The sequence below is a fragment of the Salmo salar genome, chromosome 17 (genome assembly GCF_965601325.2).
Source record: "Salmo salar chromosome 17, fSalSal1, whole genome shotgun sequence".
In the NCBI taxonomy this organism is placed as follows: domain Eukaryota; kingdom Metazoa; phylum Chordata; class Actinopteri; order Salmoniformes; family Salmonidae; genus Salmo; species Salmo salar.
Genome location: NC_138307.1, coordinates 64,518,775 through 64,541,488, shown reverse-complemented (window position 1 = coordinate 64,541,488; position 22,714 = coordinate 64,518,775). Strand labels below are relative to the sequence as shown.

At 44.1% G+C, this 22,714-nt stretch overlaps 2 protein-coding genes across 10 annotated transcripts in view; one reads left to right on the top strand and one right to left on the bottom strand.

Moving 5' to 3' along the window:
* The window catches only part of LOC106576445 (apoptotic protease-activating factor 1), a 74,981-nt gene that overhangs the window by 5,051 nt on the left and 47,216 nt on the right, over window positions 1-22,714 (top strand). For 2 of the 9 annotated variants that reach the window (XM_045699999.2, XM_045699997.2), the window contains exons 4-18: window positions 2,949-3,174; window positions 3,575-3,764; window positions 5,586-5,780; window positions 6,241-6,442; window positions 6,668-6,780; window positions 7,010-7,141; window positions 17,891-18,129; window positions 18,537-18,704; window positions 19,489-19,620; window positions 20,295-20,408; window positions 20,859-21,043; window positions 21,387-21,513; window positions 21,623-21,748; window positions 21,936-22,076; window positions 22,486-22,611. In XM_045699999.2, the coding sequence (XP_045555955.2) occupies window positions 3,028-3,174; window positions 3,575-3,764; window positions 5,586-5,780; window positions 6,241-6,442; window positions 6,668-6,780; window positions 7,010-7,141; window positions 17,891-18,129; window positions 18,537-18,704; window positions 19,489-19,620; window positions 20,295-20,408; window positions 20,859-21,043; window positions 21,387-21,513; window positions 21,623-21,748; window positions 21,936-22,076; window positions 22,486-22,611 (2,337 nt within the window). In that variant the 5' untranslated portion in view covers window positions 2,949-3,027. Of the gene's footprint in view, window positions 1-2,948; window positions 3,180-3,574; window positions 3,765-5,585; window positions 5,781-6,240; window positions 6,443-6,667; window positions 6,781-7,009; window positions 7,142-17,890; window positions 18,130-18,536; window positions 18,729-19,488; window positions 19,622-19,953; window positions 20,102-20,294; window positions 20,409-20,858; window positions 21,045-21,386; window positions 21,514-21,622; window positions 21,749-21,935; window positions 22,077-22,485; window positions 22,612-22,714 lie in introns of those variants that run through there. The other 7 variants (XM_045700000.2, XR_006760164.2, XM_045700001.2 and 4 more) reach the window with 7 other exon arrangements.
* On the bottom strand, window positions 11,462-14,676 carry LOC106576447 (putative C-type lectin domain family 20 member A). Its single transcript, XM_082964370.1, is given in 5 exon segments — window positions 11,462-11,613; window positions 11,967-12,363; window positions 12,447-12,454; window positions 14,135-14,457; window positions 14,459-14,676. Coding segments are annotated over 5 exon segments (975 nt in total). The 5' UTR covers window positions 14,563-14,676; the 3' UTR covers window positions 11,462-11,470.

The following is a 22,714-nucleotide window of genomic DNA, read 5'->3' as shown; positions in this document are numbered from 1 at the left end:
ATAATAAACGTATAAATAGCGTTTGTTATGCATACTATATAGCCTACTACAGACAGCTGCTGTGTAGTTTTGGGAATGTCGGCTAGCTAACGTTACACTGTGCTGTGTACTACAGCTGTCAAATTAAATAGTAACGTTATAGTTAACTACCAAGTGCAATATATATATATATATATATATATATATACTGCTCAAAAAAATAAAGGGAACAGTAAAATAACACATCCTAGATCTGAATGAATGAAATAATCTTATTAAATTATTTTTTCTTTACATAGTTGAATGTGCTGACAACAAAATCACACAAAAATAATCAATGGAAATCCAATTTATCAACCCATGAAGGTCTGGATTTGGAGTCACACTCAAAATTAAAATGGAAAACCACACTACAGGCTGATCCAACTTTGATGTAATGTCCTTAAAACAAGTCAAAATTAGGCTCAGTAGTGTGTGAGGCCTCCACGTGCCTGTATGACCTCCCTACAACGCCTGGGCATGCTCCTGATGAGGTGGCAGATGGTCTCCTGAGGGATCTCCTCCCAGACCTGGACTAAATCATCCTTTCAACTCCTGGACAGTCTGTGGTGCAACGTGGCGTTGGTGGATGGAGCGAGACATGATGTCCCAGATGTGCTCAATTGGATTCAGGTCTGGGGAACGGGCGGGCCAGTCCATAGCATCAATGCCTTCCTCTTGCAGGAACTGCTGACACACTCCAGCCACATGAGGTCTAGCATTGTCTTGCATTAGGAGGAACCCAGGGCCAACCGCACCAGCATATGGTCTCACAAGGGGTCTGAGGATCTCATCTCGGTACCTAATGGCAGTCAGGCTACCTCTGGCGAGCACATGGAGGGCTGTGCGGCCCCTCAAAGAAATGCCACCCCACACCATGACTGATCCACCGCCAAACGGGTCATGCTGGAGGATGTTGCAGGCAGCAGAACGTTCTCCACGGCGTCTCCAGACTCTGTCACGTCTGTCACATGTGCTCAGTGTGAACCTGCTTTCATCTATGAAGAGCACAGGGCGCCAGTGGCGATTTGCCAATCTTGGTGATCTCTGGCAAATGCCAAACATCCTGCACGGTGTTGGGCTGTAAGCACAACCCCCACCTGTGGATGTCGGGCCCTCATACCACCCTCATGGAGTCTGTTTCTGACCGTTTGAGCAGACACATGCACATTTGTGGCCTGCTGGAGGTCATTTTGCAGGGCTCTGGCAGTGCTCCTCCTTGCACAAAGGCAGAGGTAGCGGTCCTGCTGCTGGGTTGTTGCCCTCTTACAGCCTCCTCCACGTCTCCTGATGTACTGGCCTGTCTCCTGGTAGCGCCTCCATGCTCTGGACACTACGCTGACAGACACAGCAAACCTTCTTGCCACAGCTCGCATTGATGTGCCATGCTGGATGAGCTGCACTACCTGAGCCACTTGTGTGGGTTGTAGACTCCGTCTCATGCTACCACTAGAGTGAAAGCACCGCCAGCATTCAAAAGTGACCAAAACATCAGCCAGGAAGCATAGGAACTGAGAAGTGGTCTGTGGTCACCACCTGCCGAACCACTCCTTTATTGGGGGTTTCTTGCTAATTGCCTATAATTTCCACCTGTTGTCTATTCCATTTGCACAACAGCATGTGAAATTTATTGTCAATCAGTGTTGCTTCCTAAGTGGACAGTTTGATTTCACAGAAGTGTGATTGACCCAGAGTTACATTGTGTTGTTTAAGTGTTCCCTTTATTTTTTTGAGCAGTATATATATATATATATATATATATATAGATATAGATATAGATAGATATAGATATAGATATATATATATATATATATATATATATGATATAACGTGTAACCTGTGTTAATGTTGCGACAGTTCGTTTCTGGTATCAGAACAAAATAGTCAGCACATAGTAACTTCTGATTTAGCTGTACTTTAATTAATGCAAACACGTGTGGTAAATGGGTGGTTCGTATACGGTCTCTCTGTGACACCTCGCAGGGCAGACAGAAGAAGAGGGCGTCACATTCTATTGTTCTCTCTTTTATACTCTGACAGAGATAGTTCCCGCTCAATGCTGGCCTGTCAGAGGGAGGAGGAGCGTGGTTTAAACTTGCTCCTCCTAACGTCGGCGTGCAGGCTGATCCCAGCGTCGTGACGCACTTCCTGTTGCCGGTTGTAGTTCTTCTTGTCTTCAACAGTTGATTTACCCGTAGTTTATGTACTTAGCATAGCTTCCCCAGTATATTATATAAGTTATGCATACAAATAGCCAGTTCAACCCTAACACCTGACTGACTGACAAAAGCCTACAATCAATGTTCACTCTAAAGAGGAAATTTGCTAACTTTGGAAATTAGGTAACTTCCCGACGTTGAATCATCGCAGTATCTGGCAAGTCAGTGCACGCAGACTGAATGGAGGAGATTGATAACGAAAGTAGTCTCAATTGTTGTTTTTCTGTTACAAATTAGATGGTCAAGTCAGTCAGACTTTTATTCCATTCTCAACCACATTCATGGAGAAAAAAGTCACCTGTCCTTACGAAATATATTGCAGTCAGACTGCTGCAAATACTGCCTCCAAAATTACACAGTCGACTGCAGTTACTGCACTTTTACTGCAATTTCCAAACTGCAATCTTTTTTTGTAAGGGCAGCATAATCAAGTATTTCATGGCCCTGTAATATTACAAGGATCTTCATCATACTGTATATCTATCAGGGCTCTTATCAGTTTCCAGTCTTATTTTAGGGGGGGCACAGGAGTCACTAAGAGGCAGCAGTGCTAGTAGTAGTACTGTCCTAGCTCTGGTCCAGGGTGTTACGTGCAGCTTGAGCCTCCTTCAACATATTATTGTTCAAGAAGCTCAAGCCACACATAGAACCCTGGATCAGAGCTAGTACTGCCCATACTACATCCATCCATGCAACTTCCTTTCCCCGCAGTTCCCTTCACCTGCCAATCAATCACCATTCCAGCCCAGCCACCCCACCTGTGTGGTCGGACCAGGTCTGGCCCGTTGGCATGGCGATGATGGAGGAAGGGGCGCGGAGCTGCCTGCTTCAGTCACGCTCCAGCCTGGAGCAGGACATCAGGGCTTCCTACCTGATGGATCACATGATCAGTGATGGCGTGCTGACGGGGGACGAGGAGGACAGGATCAGGAGCAAGGTGGGGTGAGGAAGTGGGGGGGGGGGGGCAGTAGCACCCTTTTCATACACTTTCCTATGTCCATAGTGGTAAGTGTGTAGTGATGATTAAGTGTATAAAAGTGTTGGTTGTGGGCCAGATTCCAAACAAACTTTCACACTGCTGAGCCAACCGAGTGCACTGTGCTGGGAAAACATATAAGTGGTTGGGTGCCTGATTCCAAACAAACACCCTCATAAGAGGGAGGGGGGAGAGGGAGGAAGAAAGAGAGGAAGGGGGAGAGAGAGAGAGAGAGGTAAAGTCAGAGAGATTGCAGGGCTTTTTAAACACTTAACACTACGGACATCTGAAAGAACTGCATCGGTGTAAGAAAAGCAATAAAGTGGTTTCAAAATTCACATTGTCTCTCTCCATCGATCAGCCCACCAGGAAAGAGCAGGCGGCGGCCCTGCTGGAGCTGCTCCTGAGGAAGGATAACCAGGCCTACATCTCCTTCTACAATGCCCTGGTCCGCGAGAGCTACGGAGACCTGGCCAGCCTGCTCCACAACAGCCTGCCCCTGATCTCCCCTGAGGCTGAGAAGAGCTTCTCAGATGGGGGCACCCGCTATGGTGAGCTGCCCCAAAGGGTGGAGGATGGAGAATACCAGGAGACTAGGGCAGTCTGAGATGTGCCCTCCTTTTCTGATACAGGGAAATAATATGCAGGGGAGCTCTATGTATATTATACAGTTGAAGTCAGAAGTTTACATACACCTTAGCCAAATACATTTACACTCAGTTTTTCACAACTCCTGACATTTAATCCTAGTAAAAATTCCCTGTCTTAGGTCAGTTAGGATCACCACTTTATTTAAAAATGTGAAATGTCAGAATAATTGTAGAGAGAATGATTTTATTTCAGCTTTTATTTCTTTCATCACATTCCCAGGGGGTCAGAAGTTTACATACACTCAATTAGTTTTTGGTAGCATTGCCTTTAAATTGTTTAACTTTGGTCAAACATTTCGGGTAGCCTTCCACAAGCTTCCCACAATAAGTTGGGTGAATTTTGGCCCATTCCTCCTGACAGAGCTGGTGTAACTGAGTCAGGTTTGTAGGCCTCCTTGCTCGCACACGCTTTTTCAGTTCTGCCCACAAATGTTCTATAGGATTGAGGTCAGGGCTTTGTGATGGCCACTCCAGTAGCTTGACTTTGTTGTCCTTAAGTCATTTTGCCACAACTTTGGAAGTATGCTTGGGGTCATTGTCCATTTGGAAGACCCATTTGCAACCAAGCTTCAACTTCCTGACTGATGTCTTCAGATGTTGCTTCAATATATCCGTATAATTTTCCTTCCTTATGAAGCCATCTATTTTGTGAAGTGCACCAGTCCCTCCCGCTGCAAAGCACCCCCACAACATGACGCTGCCACCCCCGTGCTTCACGGTTGGGATGGTGTTCTTCGGCTTGCAAGCCTCCCCATTTTTCCTCCAAACATAACGATGGTCATTATGGCCAAACAGTTCTATTTTTGTTTCATCAGACCAGAGGACGTTTCTCCAAAAAGTACGATCTTTGTCCCCATGTGCAGTTGCAAACTGTAGTCTGGCTTTTTTATGGCTGTTTTGGAGCAGTGGCTTCTTCCTTGCTGACTGGCCTTTCAGGTTATGTCGATATAGGACTCGTTTTACTTTGGATATAGATACTTTTGTACCTGTTTCCTCAAGCATCTTCACAAGGTCCTTTGCTGATGTTCTGGGATTGATTTGCACTTTTCGCACCAAAGTCCGTTCTTCTCTAGGAGACAGAACACATCTCCTTCCTGAGTGGTATGACGGCTGCGTGGTCCCTTGGTGTTTATACTATTGTTTGTACAGATGAACGTGGTACCGTTGAACGTGGTCTACAATTTTTTTTTTAGGTCTTGTCTGATTTCTTTTGATTTTCCCATGATGTCAAGCAAAGAGGCACTGAGTTTGAAATACATCCACAGGTACACCTCCAATTGACTCAAATTATGTCAATTAGCCTATCAGAAGCTTCTAAAGCCATGGCATCATTTTCTGGAATTTTGCAAGCTTATTTAAAGGCACAGTCAACTTACTGTATGTAAAATTCTGACCCACTGGAATTGTGATACAGTGAATCTGTCTGTAAACAATTGTTGGAAAAATTACTTGTGTCATGCACAAAGTAGATGTCCTAACCGACTTGCCAAAACTATAGTTTGTTAACAAGAAATTTGTGGAGTGGTTGAAAAACGAGTTTTAATGACTCCAACCTACGTGTATGTAAACTTTCGTCTTCAACTGTATGTGAATGTGTATGTGTGCGTGTGTATGTTAGCTCACCTCTCTGTCTCTCTGCCTTGTTTGACCCCTCTGTTTATTCCATTGGCAACATACTGCATTTATATATAATGCCATATTTGCTGTATTACCCTGTTCCAGTCCAGGCGGTGCTGAGTGAGGGCGGCGTGCCCCAGAGACCCGTGGTGTTTGTGAGCCGGCCAGCCCTGGTAAACCGGGTCAGGGAGAAGCTCTACCGCTTGCAGGAGCCCGGCTGGGTTACTGTGTTCGGCATGGCCGGCTCCGGCAAGTCAGTCTTGGCTGCGGAGGCAGTCCGAGACCACGCACTCATCACAGGTAGGTGGCTCCGGAGTGAAGTTTTCCCTAGGTACAGATCTAGGATCAGCTTCCTCCGCCAGTCCTAACCAAGCCCAATAATGGGTAAAATGTCAAACTGACCCAAGATGCATTTCAGGAGGGGGGTTAATACATGTAGAGGAGGCTCTTTTTCTCTCTGTCTGCATTCACTTTCTCTGTTTTCTCTCTGTTTGTTATCGCATTGTTCTAACTGTTCTGTCTGTGTGTCTTTCTCTCTGTTTGTCTCCATCTTTCTCTCTGTTTTCTCTGTTCGTTATCGCATAGGTCTCTTGACTGTACTCTCTCTCCCTGTCTTTCTCTCTCCCTGTCTTTCTCTCTCGCTGTCACTCACTCACTCACTCACTCACTCACTCACTCACTCACTCACTCACTCACTCACTCACTCACTCACTCACTCACTCACTCACTCACACTGGTCCTTCTGACACGCTCCCCCCAGAGTGTTTTCCAGGAGGAGTCCACTGGCTGTCCATAGGCCAGCTGGACCGGTCTGACCTGCTGGTTAGGATCCAGTCACTGTGTTTCCGCCTGGAGCAGCAGAGCCAGGAGAAAGACCCCTCGTCCTCCCTCCACCGGTCTCCTGGCTCTCTGGAGGAGGCCAAGGAGCGACTACGCTTCCTCATGCTCCGTCGTTACCCCAGGTCAGTCCCCCAGGGTTGAAGTGTATTGATGTGGACTGGTAGCCAACTTTTCAAGTTGGTCCATTCCTTCTAAATGGTGGCTGTTGATGATAAGTCGAATGTTCAGTTGGACCTCAGAAGTTTCAGCTCTGGAGTGATTTATTGTATTCTGTTAATTCCATTCCAATTCCTGTCAATTTAATTGTGTGTGTGTGCGTCCGTCTGTCTGTCCGTCCGTCCGTCCAGGTCGTTGCTGATACTGGATGACATCTGGGACAGCTCTGTGATCAAGGCCTTTGACATCCAGTGTCGAGTACTGCTCACCACCCGAGACAGAAGCCTAGCCGACTGTGTCAGCGGTGTGTATGAGTAATAGCACTGATATTAATACTAATATTACTACAGTACTACTGATAATGATGACTTCATTTATAGAACACTTCTCAAACATTACGCTCAATGCACCTGCTCAAACTGTGCGTGTGTGTGTGCGTGTGTGTGTGCGTGTGTGTGTGTGTGTGTGTGTGTGTGTGTGTGTGTGTGTGTGCACTCATGCATTTATGTGTGTGTGTGTGTGTGTGTGTCCAGGTTCTAAGTCTGAGGTGGCAGTGGAGAGTGGTCTGGAGGAAGATCAGGCCTTGGAGATCCTCGCCCTGTATGTCAACGGGAAACCCCAGAGACTCCCAGAACAGGCCCGCAGCATTGTCCGAGAGTGCAAAGGTACATGCACACACACATACACACATATGGAACTATAGTGTCAACAGAAATTGTATTGAATGAAATGAAAATTCCATTCAGGTTTACAATAAAATGTCAATTTATTTCACATATTCAAGAGAAATATAGTATTACATTTTCTTATGAAGGATTTGGGAAGCATTATGTAGTGACCAAAAACATTGATAGAAATAATGAACAGATCGTAAATAGAGAACAAGCTAATTAAACATCAAATAAAACAGCACCATGACATACTGTAATAGTATGGATAGAATATAGTACATTATACAAAGGGTGGGTCTAATCCTGAAAGCTGATTGGTTAAAACCACATTCCAGCCGGTGTCTATTACACAAGTTACCACCGTTTAAAGTAACTATGCATAGATAATAGATAATAAACAATGGGGGGGGGGGGGGGGGTTGACAATATAAGTAGTCTAGGTGGCCATTTGATTAATTGTTCAGCAGTCTTATAGCTTGGGGGTAGAAGCTGTTAGGGAGGTTTTTGGTGCTAGACTTGGCGCTCCGCTACCGCTTGCCGTGCGGTAACAGAGATAACAGTCTATGACTTGGGTGACTGGAGTCTTTGACACATTTTTGGGCTTTCCTCTGACACTGCCTAGTATATAGGTCCTGGATGGCAGGAAGCTTGGCCCCAGTGATGTACTGGGCCGTATGCACTACCCTTTGTAGCGCCTTACGATCAGATGCCGAGCAGTTGTCATACCAGGCGGTGACACAACCGGTCAGGATGCTCTCGATGGTTCAGCTGTAGAACTTTTTGAGGATCTGGGGACCCATGTCAAATCTTTTCAGTCTCCTGAGGGGGAAAAGGTATTGTCATGCCCTCTTCACAACTGTCTTGGTGTGTTTGGACCATGTCAGTTCTTGGTGATGTGGACACCAAGGAACTTGAAACTCTCCACCCGCTCCACTTCAGCCCGTTGATGTTAATGGGGGCCTGTTCGGCCTGCCTTTTCCTGTTGTCCATGATCAGCTTCTTTGTCTTGCTCACATTGAGGGAGAGGTTGTTGTCGTCCTGGCACCACACTGCCAGGTCTCTGACCTCCTCCTTATAGGCTGTCTCATTGTTGTCGGTAATCAGGCCTACCACTATTGTGTCGTCAGCAAATGTAATGATGGTGTTGGAGTCGTGTTTGACCACGCAGTCGTGGGTGAACAGGGAGTACAGGAGGGGACTAAGCACGCACCTCTGAGGGGCCCCAGTGTTGAGGATCACCATGGCAAACATGTTGTTGCCTACCCTCACCACCTGGGGGCGGCCCATCAGGAAGTCCAGGATCCAGTTGCAGAGGGAGGTGTTTAGTCCCAGAGTCCTTAGCTTAGTGATGAGCTTTGTGGGCACTATGGTGTTGAACGCTGAGCTGTAGTCAATGAACAGCATTCTCACATAGGGGTTCCTTTTGTACAGGTGGGTAAGGGCAGTGTGGAGTGCAATAGAGATTGCATCATCTGTGAATCTGTTGGGACGGTATGCGAATTGGAGTGGGTCTAGGGTATCCAGGATGATGCTGTTGATGTGAGCCATAACCAGCCTTTCAATGCACTTCATGGCTACAGACGTGAGTGCTTCGGGGCGGTACTCATTTAGGCAGGTTACCTTTGCTTCCTTGGGCACAGGGACTATGGTGGTCTGCTTGAAACATGTAGGTATTATAGACTCGGTCAGGGAGAGGTTGAAAATGTCAGTGAAGACAATCAGCTGGCATCATTTTTATGAATATATACACAAATAAATGTAAATTTAAAAAAGGTCAAATGAAACGGGGCTAGTTTGCAGTCTTTCCAGCTTCAGTTTTTAGTGATTGTGTTAGTTGTGTTGTTGGCTCCTCTGAACAACAATGTCCTGACAAGAGAGTTCATTTTCTATGCCAGTAGAAATTGTGCATCATTAGCTCATTGTTATGGATGTATCCAAGTAAATGTCACTAGAAAACAGCTCAAACAAACACAAATGCAGCTACTGTTGTTATTCTGGCTGTGCTGTTTGACGTGACTGTAAGTTAGACGTAGTTGGCTAGCTAGCAAGCAAGGGATAAGAACGTTGCCAGCCAGTATGGCTATGGAACATTCAGAACAAACAACTGGGTCACATCCATAGATACAGAACAAAAAGACTGAACGACTGGGTCACATCCATAGATGCAGAACAAAAAAGACTGAACGACTGGGTCACATCTATAGATACAGAACAAAAAGACTGAACGACTGGGTCACATCTATAGATACAGAACAAAAAGACTGAACGACTGGGTCACATCTATAGATAAAGAACAAGAAGACTGAACGACTGGGTCACATCTATAGATACAGAACAAAAAGACTGAACGACTGGGTCACATCCATAGATACAGAACAAAAAGACTGAACTACTGGGTCACATCCATAGATACAGAACAAAAAGACTGAACAACTGGGTCACATCTATAGATACAGAACAAGAAGACTGAACAACTGGGTCACATCTATAGATGCAGAACAAAAAGACTGAATGACTGGGTCACATCTATAGATACAGAACAAAAAGACTGAACGACTGGGTCACATCTATAGATGCAGAACAAAAAGACTGAATGACTGGGTCACATCTATAGATACAGAACAAAAAGACTGAATGACTGGGTCACATCTATAGATGCAGAACAAAAAGACTGAATGACTGGGTCACATCTATAGATACAGAACAAAAAGACTGAACGACTGGGTCACATCCATAGATACAGAACAAAAAGACTGAACAACTGGGTCGCGTCTCTGGCAACCGAACCGATAGAACGAACGACCGACCAGCCGGCTTGGGTAGCAACCCTGGAAGGATGAAATAGTATGAATAAGGTAATCAAAATAAAGTTTTTAATGAAAATATGTAAATCATTATTTGAATATGTCAGTAACCCGTTGTATAAATGTGATAATGCCCTCGAAGCCAGTGTTTGGAGAATTTAATTTGCACAGTTTGCCGGCTCTTGACTTCGTCTCAGGCCTAACAACACCCATGCCAATATATCCTCCAAACACCGGCTTCTCGGGCATTATCACTTAATTATGATATTTAATAATGGTTCATGATAAATGAGTACAATGTGAGATGAGAAGGGAATCATTAATTATAGCTGGCACGGGGCAAACGATCCACACTCTAACTCTGTGCTTCTATTCAAAGCTCTTCTTTTTTGGCCCCCTTTTTCTCTCTTTCTGACATTCTTTCTTCTCTTCCTTGTGGAAGACCTTTCCATCTGCCTGCTCTTTCCATCTCAGTTTGAAGTTATCCCATTGGCCTTCATTTTCTCCATTATCTGAGGAACAGAACCAGGATTTATACCCTGAACACTTAATCTTACTGAAGGTTTATTTATTAATACATTGTATGATTAACCAATTTGCATTACACATTTAATTATGGCAGCTATATGCTTCCATATGTAGGTACCTGCACTCGGTTACGGTTTGAAGGGTTTTTCATTACTTGGAGAACTCTCTTAACGTAAGGAGCAGTGGACTGTACTTGTTCTTAACCCTTTACACTCGTGGGAAATTGGCCTTTATGGATAGGGGTAAATTTAAATGTTTCTAAAAGAAGAAATATGAATAGCATGGTAGAAATTGAAAGGGAACAATTGGGAGATTAGGGGAAAAGGATTTGATCAAAGTGAGGACACAACAGTTCACCTGATACAAGACTGAATCCAAACATTGCACTGTTGATTTTATGTGCATTTTACATTTACTGTACTTTTCACTGCATTTGTTATTAGCGAAATCTGAAAATACTCTGGATCCATCCAGTAGCATGACAAGAATATTCCTGGAAAATGTGGGATAGGTGCAACATAAGACAAAACAATTACAAGGGTTTGAGTGAGAGGACTAACTGGTGTCTCCAAGTGGACACACACCTCTCCACAGTGTGCACACTTCCTAAGTCATTCCAATGCACTTTTATGACTCAAAGAAGAGTGTTCAAATATAAAGTGCTTTTTTTTTTAGCTCTCCTAGCGGTGCTGTTGAGGAAGTAGAGCAAGCAAATTTGTAGTTGTTTTGTTTGGAACACGACCCTGCATCCCACAATTACTGTTGTTTACGCAATCTAAAAACGGCCCATTTATAAATCGCAATCTGGGTCAGGTGGGCATAAAATCTGCCACTTTGAACTCGTAAACGATCCAAACATTCTGCCCCTGAACAAGGCAGTTAACCCACTGTTCCTAGGCCGCCATTGAAAATAAGAATTTGTTCTTAACTGACTTGCCTAGTTAGATAAAAATAAAAAAGTGTAAAGGGTTAACTGGCATACATGGTTAAATTAAAATAAAAATCTATAAATGAAGAGGGTGAGACTCACCTGCTGTAAAATGGCCTCCCTCACCTTAGCATCATTCAGGTTCATGTTTGGGTCTGGGGTCATTCTCACTACCTGCATCTTCTTGACTGTTGGGGGTCTTGGGTCTAACACATACACAGATAAACCCTTCTCAGCAGGGAATGAATTGGAAATTCAAACCACCAATTGAAATAATTCATAATTCTATAATAGTGGGCAATTCTATAATGTAGCCTTTTCATGGTCATTTAGCTTTGGGGACCTGAATGTCGAAAGACACATTGTCAAGTAGTCAAATTAAACTCCACAAAATGCAAAACCCATGACGCAGGGTGGTTGGTTATATATACAGTTAAGATGAACAGTCACCATTACATACAAGAATGTTACATATTTAAATCTGTGTGGACAGTTATTCCAAATCAATAGCCCATTTAACGAGATGAGTTCGGCGGCACAATAAGAGATCTTAACTTACTACCGTAGCAAACGAAGGGAAATTCCTTCAGACATTCTCTGTCTATCCATTGGCCTGAGGTACTACGATTCCAAGCCGCGCAGGACTCGTTCAGTTCTCTGTCGACCCAGTATCTGAACGAGGAGTTACTCTGGTCCGACCATTCCCAGGTGTCTTTGAACAGGCCGATCCACACGGCACTACTCCCGGCCACGTTACAGATCTCTTTGTTCTCAGCCTGGTTCCTCACACTGGCCAGGTCTGTGTGGTGCTTTCTGCAGTAGCGCTGAGCCTCCCTCCAGGTCATTGGCTGTTGAACCATTAAGAAACGTCCAGCTGGAGACTTAGTCCCTATGGGGACAAATGCAACCGGCAGATTTTGGATCAGTGCCGTTTGAACTGTTGTCAGTTCATAAACCTTTGGAAATCATAAGCTTGGAATTGACAAGAAATTTGAAAGACAAACGTTGCGACCTTGATAACCCCACAGTAATCTGTTACTTGGTGAACTTGTGTGTACAGTGAGGGAAAAAAGTATTTGATCCCCTGCTGATTTTGTATGTTTGCCCACTTACAAAGAAATGATCAGTCTATAATTTTAATGGTAGGTTTATTTGAACAGTGAGAGACAGAATAACAACAACAAAAATCCAGAAAAACGCATGTCAAAAATGTTATAAAATGATTTGCATTTTAATGAGGGAAATAAGTATTTGACCCCTCTGCAAAACATGACTTAGTACTTGGTGGCAAACCCTTGTTGGCAAACCCTTGTTGGCAATCAGAGGTCAGATGTTTCTTGTAGTTGGCCACCAGGTTTGCACACATCTCGGGAGGGATTTTCTCCCACTCCTCTTTGCAGAGCTTCTCCAAGTCCTTAAGGTTTCGAGACTGACGTTTGGCAACTCGAACCTTCAGCTCCCTCCACAGATTTTCTATGGGATTAAGGTCTGGAGACTGGCTAGGCCACTCCAGGACCTGAATGTGCTTCTTCTTGAGCCACTCCTTTGTTGCCTTGGCCGTGTGTTTTGGGTCATTGTCATGCTGGAATACCCATCCACGACCCATTTACAATGCCCTGGCTGAGGGAAGGAGGTTCTCACCCAAGATTTGACGGTACATGGCCCCGTCCATCGTCCCTTTGATGCGGTGAAGTTGTCCACCCCCAAAGCATAATGTTTCCACCTCCATGTTTGACGGTGGGGATGGTGTTCTTGGGATCATAGGCAGCATTCCTCCTCCTCCAAACACGGTGAGTTGAGTTGATGCCAAAGAGCTCCATTTTGGTCTCATCTGACCACAACACTTTCACCCAGTTTGCCAATGAACATCTAAATGATTCAGAGGACAACTTCAGACGGGCATGTATATGTGCTTTCTTGAGCAGGGGGACCTTGCGGACGCTGCAGGATTTCAGTCCTTCACGGCGTAGTGTGTTACCAATTGTTTTCTTGGTGACTATGGTCCCAGCTGCCTTGAGATCATTGACAAGATCCTCCCGTGTAGTTCTGGGCTGATTCCTCACCGTTCTCATGATCATTGCAACTCCACGAGGTGAGATCTTGCATGGAGCCCCAGGCCGAGGGAGATTGACAGTTCTTTTGTGTTTCTTCCATTTGCGAATAATCGCACCAACTGTTGTCACCTTCTCACCAAGCTGCTTGGCGATGGTTTTGTAGCCCATTCCAGCCTTGTGTAGGTCTACAATCTTGCCCCTGACATCCTTGGAGAGCTCTTTGGTCTTGGCCATGGTGGAGAATTTGGAATCTGATTGATTGATTGCTTCTGTGGACAGGTGTCTTTTATACAGGTAACAAACTGAGATTAGGAGCACTCCCTTTAAGAGTGTGCTCCTAATCTCAGCTCGTTGCCTGTATAAGACACCTGGGAGAAAGAAATCATTCTGATTGAGAGGGGTCAAATACTTATTTCCCTCATTAAAATGCAAATCAGTTTATAACATTTTTGACATGCATTTTTCTGGATTTTTGTTGTTGTTATTCTGTCTCTCACTGTTCAAATAAACCTACCATTAAAATTATAGACTGATAATTTCTTTGTCACTGGGCAAACGTACAAAATCAGCAGGGGATCAAATACTTTTTTCCCTCACTGTATGTGATGCTAGTGTCCGCTGGTGTTACCAGGTTAGTGTGTTTTAACTAGAATACATGTAGTATGTCACTCACCGTCGTAGCACACTGAAGGGAATTGAGTAGTGCAGGGATAGTCGTGCCATTTTCCAGAATTGAACACGACACCGCAATCTTTATTCAAATTACCTGATTGGTCTGTGTCCCAAAAAGTACTAAACTCAGTCTGTCCCTCACTATAGTAGTCTATATCTGCCAGAGACCACTGCCACCTGAAATACTGTCCCTTCCTCAGTCCTATCCACACTGCGCCATCATAACCGCTGTCTAGAGTCGAGTGGTTCAGTCTGTTCATATCCTCCATGTTGCTTACGGTGGCCAGGTCTGTGTACTTCTCTCTGCAGTACCTTTGTGCTTCAGTTTTTAGGGTCCGTTACATAGTGATACTGACAAGAGGATAGTGTGAAGAGCGCTGTGAAGAGGTGCATTGTCATTTCAAGTAACTGCCTCAAGGGCAGCAACATCAATAATATCTACCCTTCTACCCAGAGACTGCAACATTAATAATATAGACCCTTCTACCCAGAGACTGCAACATTAATAATATAGACCCTTCTACCCAGAGACTGCAACATTAATAATATAGACCCTTCTACCCAGAGACTGCAACATTAATAATATAGACCCTTCTACCCAGAGGCTGCAACATTAATAATATCTACCCTTCTACCCAGAGACTGCAACATTAATAATATAGACCCTTCTACCCAGAGACTGCAACATTAATAATATAGACCCTTCTACCCAGAGACTGCAACATTAATAATATCTACCCTTCTACCCAGAGGCTGCAACATTAATAATATCTACCCTTCTACCCAGAGGCTGCAACATTAATAATATCTACCCTTCTACCCAGAGGCTGCAACATTAATAATATAGACCCTTCTACCCAGAGGCTGCAACATTAATAATATAGACCCTTCTACCCAGAGACTGCAACATTAATAATATAGACCCTTCTACCCAGAGGCTGCAACATTAATAATATAGACCCTTCTACCCAGAGGCTGCAACATTAATAATATCTACCCTTCTACCCAGAGGCTGCAACATTAATAATATAGACCCTTCTACCCAGAGGCTGCAACATTAATAATATAGACCCTTCTACCCAGATGCTGCAACATTAATAATATAGACCCTTCTACCAAGAGGCTGCAACATTAATAATATAGACCCTTATACCCAGAGGCTGCAACATTAATAATATAGACCCTTCTACCCAGAGGCTGCAACATTAATAATATAGACCCTTCTACCCAGACTGCAACATTAATAATATAGACCCTTCTACCCAGATGCTGCAACATTAATAATATAGACCCTTCTACCAAGAGGCTGCAACATTAATAATATAGACCCTTCTACCCAGAGGCTGCAACATTAATAATATCTACCCTTCTACCCAGAGACTGCAACATTAATAATATAGACCCTTCTACCCAGAGGCAGCAACATTAATAATATCTACCCTTCTACCCAGAGGCTGCAACATTAATAATATAGACCCTTCTACCCAGAGGCTGCAACATTAATAATATAGACCCTTCTACCCAGAGGCTGCAACATTAATAATATCTACCCTTCTACCCAGAGGCTGCAACATTAATAATATAGACCCTTCTACCCAGAGGCTGCAACATTAATAATATAGACCCTTCTACGCAGAGGCTGCAACATTAATAATATAGACCCTTCTACCCAGAGGCTGCAACATTAATAATATCTACCCTTCTACCCAGAGGCTGCAACATTAATAATATAGACCCTTCTACCCAGAGGCTGCAACATTAATAATATAGACCCTTCTACCCAGAGACTGCAACATTAATAATATAGACCCTTCTACCCAGAGGCTGCAACATTAATAATATAGACCCTTCTACCCAGAGACTGCAACATTAATAATATCTACCCTTCTACCCAGAGGCTGCAACATTAATAATATAGACCCTTCTACCCAGAGGCTGCAACATTAATAATATAGACCCTTCTACCCAGAGGCTGCAACATTAATAATATAGACCCTTCTACCCAGAGGCTGCAACATTAATAATATAGACCCTTCTACCCAGAGGCTGCAACATTAATAATATAGACCCTTCTACCCAGATGCTGCAACATTAATAATATAGACCCTTCTACCCAGAGGCTGCAACATTAATAATATAGACCCTTCTACCCAGAGACTGCAACATTAATAATATAGACCCTTCTACCCAGAGGCTGCAACATTAATAATATAGACCCTTCTACCCAGAGGCTGCAACATTAATAATATAGACCCTTCTACCCAGAGGCTGCAACATTAATAATATAGACCCTTCTACCCAGAGGCTGCAACATTAATAATATAGACCCTTCTACCCAGAGGCTGCAACATTAATAATATAGACCCTTCTACCCAGAGGCTGCAACATTAATAATATAGACCCTTCTACCCAGAGGCTGCAACATTAATAATATAGACCCTTCTACCCAGAGACTGCAACATTAATAATATAGACCCTTCTACCCAGAGGCTGCAACATTAATAATATAGACCCTTCTACCCAGAGGCTGCAACATTAATAATATAGACCCTTCTACCCAGAGGCTGCAACATTAATAATATAGACCCTTCTACCCAGAGGCTGCAACATTAATAATATAGACCCTTCTACCCAGAGGCTGCAACATTAATAATATAGACCCTTCTACCCAGAGGCTGCAACATTAATAATATCTACCCTTCTACCCAGAGGCTGCAACATTAATAATATAGACCCTTCTACCCAGAGACTGCAACATTAATAATATAGACCCTTCTACCCAGAGACTGCAACATTAATAATATAGACCCTTCTACCCAGAGGCTGCAACACTAATAATATCTACCCTTCTACCCAGAGGCTGCAACATTAATAATATAGACCCTTCTACCCAGAGGCTGCAACATTAATAATATAGACCCTTCTAACCAGAGGTAGAAAAACTCATCTTATTACTATTTCTTAAACTACTAATATTCACATTTTAACTCTATCTAAAAGAGTTGCACTTTAGCAGATTCAACTTCTCAAGGGCTTGATGGTTCATTGATTATTTGTGATAGTGTTGGGTTGGAACACAAATGTGCTGGCTGCAGATATGCAATCGTAAATACATTGTAATAAAATATATATATATTTTAAATATCATAATAAAGACACTGACCTGAGAAAAACACAATCAGCACTTTCTTCTCCATGACAAAAGATTAATAAAAAAAGAAACCAATATTTTGAGCTAGCTCTCTTCATCAGGTCTTGACCTGGTGTACTGTGGATCCTCTGCATTCAGCTGCATCTTTCTCTGTAGGGCAGGCCCTATTTCTCTGTCAGAACAATGGGTTTCACAAAACACCTATTCATGTCTTTTTATAGCTTTATTTGTATAGTGGTTATGTTCAGTTCTCTCTTACCAGCAGGACATCAGTCAAATGAGTATGAGGCTGTTAGCCTGTTTTTGTTTGAGTCAAAAAACTGATAGTCAAATTAGTCTGAGCATAGAGCATAGTGAAAAGGAGCCCTTAATGCCCACTGAAAATTCTGTTAACCTTCAACGACTTGTAGAATTCCATACTAAATCATGAAATTCAATTTCAATTAGTGAAATTTTAAATTCAATACATTAAATAATGAAATGTAACAGAAATGAAATGTGTATTTATTAGTTTTGATACATCTCAACTCTTAAAAGAAAAACTATAAAACTCTTGGCACAATCAACCAGCCTACCTAAACCCCTCTACCCTCCTTTCTTCCCAAGGCTCCCCCTTGGTGGTGTCCCTAATCGGGGCCCTGCTGCGGGAGTTCCCGGACCGCTGGGCCTACTACCTGCACACGCTCCAGCAGAAGAAGTTCAAGCGTATCCGTAAGTCGTCTTCGTATGACTACGATGCCCTTGACCAGGCCATGGCTGCCAGCATCCAGGTCCTGTCTGATGAACACAGGGAGCTTTACATTGACCTCACCGTGCTGGAGAAGGACGTCAAAGTACCTGCCAAGGTCAGACTGGCCGGGTGGGGGGGGGAGAGAGATCATGGTTAGGCTTGGGTAGGTAAGGTTAGATTCGGCTAGGCTTGGTTAGGTAAGGTTAGGCTAAACTAAGCTAGGCTACAGTAGGTTAGGGTAAGGCTGTCCGCCACCTTCAGCCAAAAAGTATTCACAACCCATGGAGACATTGTGAGCTGTCCTTGTGGAAAGGAGGGGAAAAGATAATAAGAGATCAGAAATGACAAGGAAACAGGTCATTGTCTCTAAATTGAAGCCTGTTCTTCCATCAAAGGAGGTTGCTGAGGGGAGGACGGCTCATAATAATGTCTGGAATAGCGTTCCAGCCATTACTATGAGCCAGTCCTCTCCAATTAAGGTGCCATCACCAATCTGTGTCTTCCATGTTCCTCTGCCTGCAGGTTCTGTCGGTTCTGTGGGATCTAGAACCGGAGGAGGTGGAGGACGTTCTCCAGGACTTTGTGAACAAGTCCCTACTGTTCCGTGACTGTCACCACCGGCCCTACCTCTACTACCTCCACGACCTCCAGCTGGACTTCCTGGCTGAGATGAACCGCTCTGGTCTAGAAGTGGGTCTCATACACTCCAACTAGGTGAGGTTGCTGAGAGGAGGACGACTCATGATAATGTCCCGAATGGAGTGAATGGAATGGTATTAAACACTCCATTCCAGCCATTATTATGAGCCGTCCTCCCCTCAGCAGCCTCCACTGACTCCAACATACACACCTCTACCTTCATTTACATAGGGTTGTTATGTATGCTGGTGGCCATTTTGAAATGTATCTAAAGTTTGATGTTTGTTAACTTTTGTCAAATGTGTTGGAATTAATTCATATTTTCTGAAATCCAATAAAAGGAAAACACTGTCTTCTAGATAATCAATGTACATAGAATTTGGAAAACTAGACAGTCGCTTATAGAATGAATCAGTTAGACTCATGTCTTCTATGCCCTGCATTATTGGGACATCAATCTACTATAATTAAGCAATAAGGTCTGAGGGGTTCGTGATATATGGCCAATATACCATGGCTAAGGGCTGTGTCCAGGCACTCCGTGTTGCGTCGTGCTTAAGAACAGCCCTTCGCTGTGGTATATTGGCCATATATCACAAACCCCTGAGGTGCCTTATTGCTATTATAAACTGGTTACCAATGTAATTAAAGCAGTTAAAATAAATGTTTTGTCATATCTGTGCTATATGGTCTGTTATACCACGGCTGTCAACCAATCAGCATTCAGGGCGTTAAAACCACCCAGTTTATAATATGGTATGTTTTTGAACGTGTGTGTGTGTGTGTGTGTGTGTGTGTGTGTGTGTGTGTGTGTGTGTATGTATGTGTGTTCCAGAGCCTCCACACCAAGGTGGTGCGTCAGTACCAGCAGCGCTACAGCCAGGGTCCCCCCACCTCAGGAGATGAAGAGTGCCTCTACTGGTTCAGATTCCTCACCTACCACATGGCCAAGGCCAACCTCACACAGGTACGCGCACACACAACCCACACATCTAAATCAAGTCAACATTTTTGGGTCGCGTACACAGTTTAGCAGATGTTTAGCGGGTGCAGGGAAATGCTTGTGTTACTAGCTCCTAACAGGTACACAAATAATCAAAAACTAAATCCAATGAACAACCCAAACAACACTTTCAGAGCTTGTGTTTGAGCTTGTTTGAGCTTGTTTGAGCTGGTGTTTGAGTTTGAGCTGGTGTGTGAGAGAGAGCTGGTGTGAGTGTGTGTTTTGTTTGAGCTGGTGTGTGAGTGAGAGCTAGTGTGTGTGTTTTGTGAGCGAGTCTATCTTTGTGTCTTGCTACAGGAGATGGTGTGATGGCTGTTCAACAGTCTGATGGAGATAAAAGCACCACTCCGTATGATGGAGGCCTTCGCCAGACAAGCACAAGTCGCTAACGTCTTTCTCTCTCTCTCTTTCTGTTACCCTTACACCCCTCCCTCTTCCTTCTCTCTCTCTCTCTCTCTCTCTCTCCTCTCTCTCTCTCTCTCTCTCCTCTCTCTCTCTCTCTCTCTCTCTCTCTTTTTCTGTTACCCTTACACCCCTCCCTTCTCTCCCCTCTTCCCCCCCCCTCTCCCTCTTTTTCTGTTACCCTTACACCCCCTCCCTTCCTTCTCTCCCCTATTTCCCCCCCTCTCTCCCTTTAGGAGTTGTGCTCTCTGATGTTCTCTCTGGACTGGGTCAGAACTAAAGCTCAGATTATGGGACCGGCTCATCTCATCAATGACTATGTGGAGTACGGCGCCATACTGGACAAAGAGGTCAGGATTTGATCAACACCAAGTTCAGTGAGGAACTCAGTGTACTCTGTTCTATCCTCATTTGATTTGGTTTTCAGATCTTGCGGTTGGTATCAATTCCTCGTAAGTCAATGGTGGCCTAGCGGTTAAGAGCATTGGGCCAGTAACCAAAACGTCGCTGGTTTGAATTCCTGGGCCGACTAGGTGAACAATTTGTCCTTGTGCCCTTGAGCAAGGCACTTAACCCTAATTGCTCTTGTAAGTCTCTCTGGATAAGAGCGTCTGCTAAATGACTACAATATAGAAATGTCAATGCAAGAAACAGTTACTTGTTTCATGCCTGTGAATACAATTGTTGTGTTCCAATCTCTCCTTTCTCCCGCAGTGTGTACTTGTTCAATTCCCCTCATGGTTTTGAAACACCCCGTTTGTCACATCCTCGCTGTGAGTCTCTTTTTATGGTCCCCCCAGAACAGCGAGGTGCGGGGCCACTTCCAGGAGTTCCTGTCTCTGAACGGCCACCAGTTGGAGCAGCGTCCGTTCCCTGACGTAGTGCAGCTGGCCCTGTCCCAGCCAGACTCCTCTGAGGTGTACCGCCAGGCCCTGCTGCAGGCGCAGGAGAGGGCCACCAGAGGGGGACTCTACCTTGACTGGATGTCAGTAGTAGGCCCATACACACTGCTCATGTGCTTATAAGCGTACTCACTCCTTAATCGGGGTGTACAGTATTGACCCCTACCTCTTACTCCCTAGCCCTTATGCATTCCATTCCCCAGTCAACCATACCCTAACCATAGAGTTGGTTTTGTGTTGCAATTACCACAAAGCCTGTTTTAGCGTAGTGTCAGTGGCACTGCCCATGCTAAAACAGAAGCCATTGTAAATGCCCTCTATCCAACTCTATGACTCCAACTCTATGACCCTCACTCTAAGTTTTAGTCTCATTCCCTGATGTTCAACTTCCTCTAACATCCCCTCATGCTCACGTTCTCGTTCCAGGAACAAAAGTAGTCTGAAGAGCCTGTCTCGTCTGGTGGTCCAGCCCCACCAGGGGTCCATCTACGCTGCCTGCTTCTCCCACGACGGCACCAAGATCGCCTCCTGTGGCTCCAGCAAGACACTGCGAGTAAGACACACATTCTTTTGAAATAAATCTTCACCCACTGTATATCCCACACATCCCTGTTTGTGTGAGTGGGTGTCCTCTATAAACTCTGCCCTGTGTGCGTCTCCAGGTGTTTAAGAGCACCTCTGGGGAGAAGATGCTGGAGATCCAAGCCCACGACGATGAGGTGCTCTGCTGCGCCTTCTCCCCAGATGACCGTCTCCTAGCAACCTGCTCTAGTGATAGGAAGGTCAAGGTATGGTGTGGAACCCTCCCCTCTGCCATTCAAACTTTGGACAGACTTCAGACAGACTTGCCTGACAACCCGACTTCGACAGACGGAAGTCGTTTGTCTGTCTCTAATCTGTGTTGTGTGCCAGGTTTGGAAAGCAAATATAATAGTTGTACATCTGTGTAACTACAGTATCTGTGTTGTGTGCCAGGTTTGGAACGTGGAGCGTGGGACTCTGATGAGGATGTTTGAGGAGGAACACGAGGAGCAGGTCAACCACTGTCAGTTCACCAACACACGTCGACGCCTCCTACTGGCCACCTGTTCCAACGACAAGTTCTTGAACACCAAGGTGAGCCTGTGTGTCTGTTGTGTGTGTGTGTGTGTGTGCCTGTTTCTGTTGTGTGTCTGTGTGTGTGATTTTTAAAACCATGAAGTAGGCCACACCCTTATATATATATATATATATATATATATATATATATATATATATATATATATATATATATATATATATTAGGGTGGGAGATGTATGTGTGTGTGTGTATACATGCATGCATACATACATACTAACATACATACATACATCTCTTATATCCAGAGTGCAGAAAATGTGGCTGGCCTACTTCATGGTTTTATTTATATATATATATATATATATATATATATATAGATATAGATATATATATATATATATATATATATATATATATATAGATATATATATATACACATCTCCCACCCTCTCTCTCTCTCTCTAGCTGTGGAACATCAATAAACCCTCCTCCCAGAACACCATGTTTGGTCATTTGGAGCCTGTCAATCACTGCTGTTTCTCCCCTGATGATGCCTACCTCTCCACCTCTTCCAGCGACGGAACCCTGAAGGTGGGCGGGGCATAGTCACCACCTAGGGCTTTGTGTGTTTATATTAGCAAATATAGATACAGGTTTTTCATTTAGGTGTAGACTACTAGTATGTATTTAACAA